Source organism: Phalaenopsis equestris, unplaced genomic scaffold (genome assembly GCF_001263595.1).
Source record: "Phalaenopsis equestris unplaced genomic scaffold, ASM126359v1 Scaffold231574, whole genome shotgun sequence".
Taxonomy (NCBI): domain Eukaryota; kingdom Viridiplantae; phylum Streptophyta; class Magnoliopsida; order Asparagales; family Orchidaceae; genus Phalaenopsis; species Phalaenopsis equestris.
In genome coordinates this window covers 1-3,242 of record NW_018249544.1, presented here as the reverse complement: position 1 = coordinate 3,242, position 3,242 = coordinate 1, and the positions used below count along the sequence as shown (strand labels likewise).

Here is a 3,242-nt window from a genome sequence, read left to right as displayed (position 1 = left end):
CTCTCCTTGCGAAAGTCCCGCGAGCAGCACAACTGCATTTATCCATCCACATCCTTACCCCGCTCAGTGGGAACAAATCACCGCTCCTTCCCCACTGGTCAACTCCGCCCCGCATCCTTATCTTCCTTCTTCGATCTCATCGAAAAGACGGAATTTTGCTTCCTCCAGGCATTCCATTATATGCCTTCCTTGATCTCATCGAAAAAGACGAATTTTTGCTTCCTCGAGTCATTCCATTATCTGCCTACTTTGATCTCGTCGAAAAGACGGATTTTTGCTTCCTTGAGGCATTCCATCGAACGGACAGCGGGCAACGAAGAAGTAAACGATGACGTCGTCAGCTTCCTCGCAGGATTTCTTCATCGGAGCGATTGATCAAGGGACGACGAGCAGTCGATTTATCATCTACGATAGAGACGCAAAAGCCATCGCTTCGCATCAAGTGGAGTTCACCCAGTATTACCCTGATATCGGGTAATGTTCTTCGCTTGATTTTAGTATATTTTTTATATTGTCGTGCCGCCTCTTTTTAACTGTTGTGGGGACTGATTAGATGGCTGGAACATGATCCGAAGGAGATATTGGAGAGTGTGAGGATTTGTACTGCGAAGGCTCTGGACAAGGCTACCGCCGACGGATACAATGTTGATGGTGGACTCAAGGCTATTGGTATATCGAACCAGAGGGAGACTGCTGTTATCTGGAGCAAGTCTACTGGAATGCCTTTGTACAATGCGATCGTTTGGATGGACGTCCGCACTTCCCCTATCTGCAGGTTTTCTTCTCTTTCTGGCTGTTTATGATTTTCTGGACTGATTAATGGGTACTTGATAGTAGATGAGTTAGGTGACCTGAAGCTGTTCGGTTTGCTGATTACAATGTTGTGGTATTGCATCTGTAGTCAGTTTCATCTGCTAGCATCTTTGGATATAAGATGAGCACTACATGATACTAAATCAAACAAGTTCTTAATCTCTTTTGATAGAAGTTCATGTTGTTCCTGTGTTTGCTTTGTTCACGTTTAAAAAAAAACTTAACTTGAACAAAGGTGAGTGAGCTCTGAAAGTTTCTTCTTTTGTACATGCTTTTGAGAAAAAAATTAGCTAAAATGCCATTCCTGTCTTAATTTTTTTTCAAACACGATGAAAAGTGACATCTAGAGGCTCAATTTTGTGAAAAAAATGAAACCTTTGCCTTGAATTCTCCAGGAATTTAGAGAATCGTCTGGCGGGTGGAAAAAAAAGTTTCTTTTCTACATGCTTTTGAGAGAAAATTAGCTATAGTGCCATTCCTGTCTTAATTTTTCTTAAAAACAATGAAAAGTGACACCTAGAGGCTCAATTTTGAGAAAAAAAATGAAATCTTTGCTTTGAATTCTCCAGGAATTTAGAGAATCGTCTGGCGGGTGGAAAAAAAAGTTTCTTTTCTACATGCTTTTGAGAGAAAATTAGCTATAGTGCCATTCCTGTCTTAATTTTTCTTAAAAACAATGAAAAGTGACACCTAGAGGCTCAATTTTGAGAAAAAAAATGAAATCTTTGCTTTGAATTCTCCAGGAATTTAGAGAACCGTTTGGCTGGTGGGAAAAAAGTTTCTTCTTTTCTACATGCTTTTGAGAGAAAATTAGCTAAAATGCCATTCCTGTCTTAATTTTTTTTTAAAGTGGCATCTAGAGGCTCAATGTTTTGCGAAAAAAATGAAACCTTTGCCTTGAATTCTCCAGGAATTGAGAGAACCGTCTGGCGGGTGGAAAAAAAGTTTCTTCTTTTCTACATGCTTTTGAGAGAAAATTAGCTAAAATGTCATTCCTATCTTAATGTTTTTCAAACACAATGAAAAGTGGCATCTAGAGGCTCAATGTTTTGCGAAAAAAATGAAACCTTTGCCTTGAATTCTCCAGGAATTTAGAGAACCGTCTGGCGGGTGGAAAAACCCATTTTGTGGAGACCTGCGGCTTACAAATCAGCACCTACTTCAGTGCTACCAAGATACTATGGTTGATAGAAAATGTGTATGGTGTCAGAGAAGCTATTGAAAGTGGGGATGCTTTGTTTGGTACTATTGACTCTTGGCTGATCTGGAATCTCACCGGTGGTTGTGGTAGTTATGATCGTGAGGAGAATTTTGTGCAAGGAGTACATGTCACTGATTGCTCAAATGCATCTAGAACCATGCTTATGAATCTTAAAACCCTTGATTGGGATAGACCCTCCTTAGATGAATTGGGGATCTCCATTGCCATTCTTCCAAAAATTGTTAGTAATTCAGAAATCCTTGGAGTAATTTCCAATGGATGGCCTCTCTCCGGAGTCCCCATTACCGGATGCCTTGGCGATCAGCATGCAGCGATGTTGGGCCATCGCTGCAAGAAGGGACAGATTAAGAGTACCTATGGAACTGGTGCCTTTATTCTCCTCAACACTGGTGAGGAAATTGTTCAATCAAACCATGGACTACTCACCACAATAGCCTACAAGCTTGGACCAAATGCACCAACTAATTATGCGTTGGAAGGTTCTATTGCCATTGCTGGTGCTGTAGTTCAGTGGCTTAGAGATTCGCTTGGCATCATCCGGAGTGCTGATGAGATTGAAGAGTTGGCTGCGAGTGTGGAAAATACTGGAGGGCTTTACTTTGTTCCGGCGTTTAGTGGTCTGTTTGCACCTTGGTGGAGGGATGATGCAAGAGGTGTGTGCATTGGAATTACAAGGTCTACAAATAAGGGACACATTGCCCGGGCTACATTGGAGGGTATTTGCTTTCAGGTGAAGGATGTGATTGATGCAATGCACAGGGATACTGGCAAGCATAGTGATGAGGAAGTTGAGGAAGATTGCATACTTCGTGTTGATGGTGGCGCGACAGTGAATAATCTTCTGATGCAGATTCAGGTATGTTTGCATTCTCCCTTTTTATTTCTTTAGTTTTGTTTACTTTTATGTCCTTGCTGCCATATGGATGCATTTTGCTGGTTCTGTTGGGCACGTTCGACTTCTTTGATATTATATGTTTTCTTTCATTCTTTGATATTATATAATTTTATGTCTTGCTATTGCATAATTTCATGGTGAGAATAAGTTCTTCATAACCAATATACTAAACCGTGATGGTTGCGAGAAATCAGCTTTCTAATTTTTTGTGAAGGGAAAGTTCTGTGATATCAACAGTAGCCTTTAAAAACTTTACTTTTATCACAGAAGTTTTTCAGTTTTACAGACAACTGCTTTATTCTAAACGAATCC

The 3,242-nt window shown here is 40.5% G+C and overlaps 1 protein-coding gene across 1 annotated transcript; it reads left to right on the top strand.

The window, feature by feature from the left end:
- Positions 1 to 6: 6 nt before the first annotated feature.
- Positions 7 to 2,891, top strand: LOC110038142 (glycerol kinase; the record flags this gene model as incomplete). The annotated part of the gene is given in 3 exon segments (XM_020742911.1): positions 7 to 474; positions 554 to 775; positions 1,901 to 2,891. Coding segments are annotated over 3 exon segments (1,359 nt in total), but the record flags the coding sequence as incomplete, so codon positions are not given.
- Positions 2,892 to 3,242: the final 351 nt, after the last annotated feature.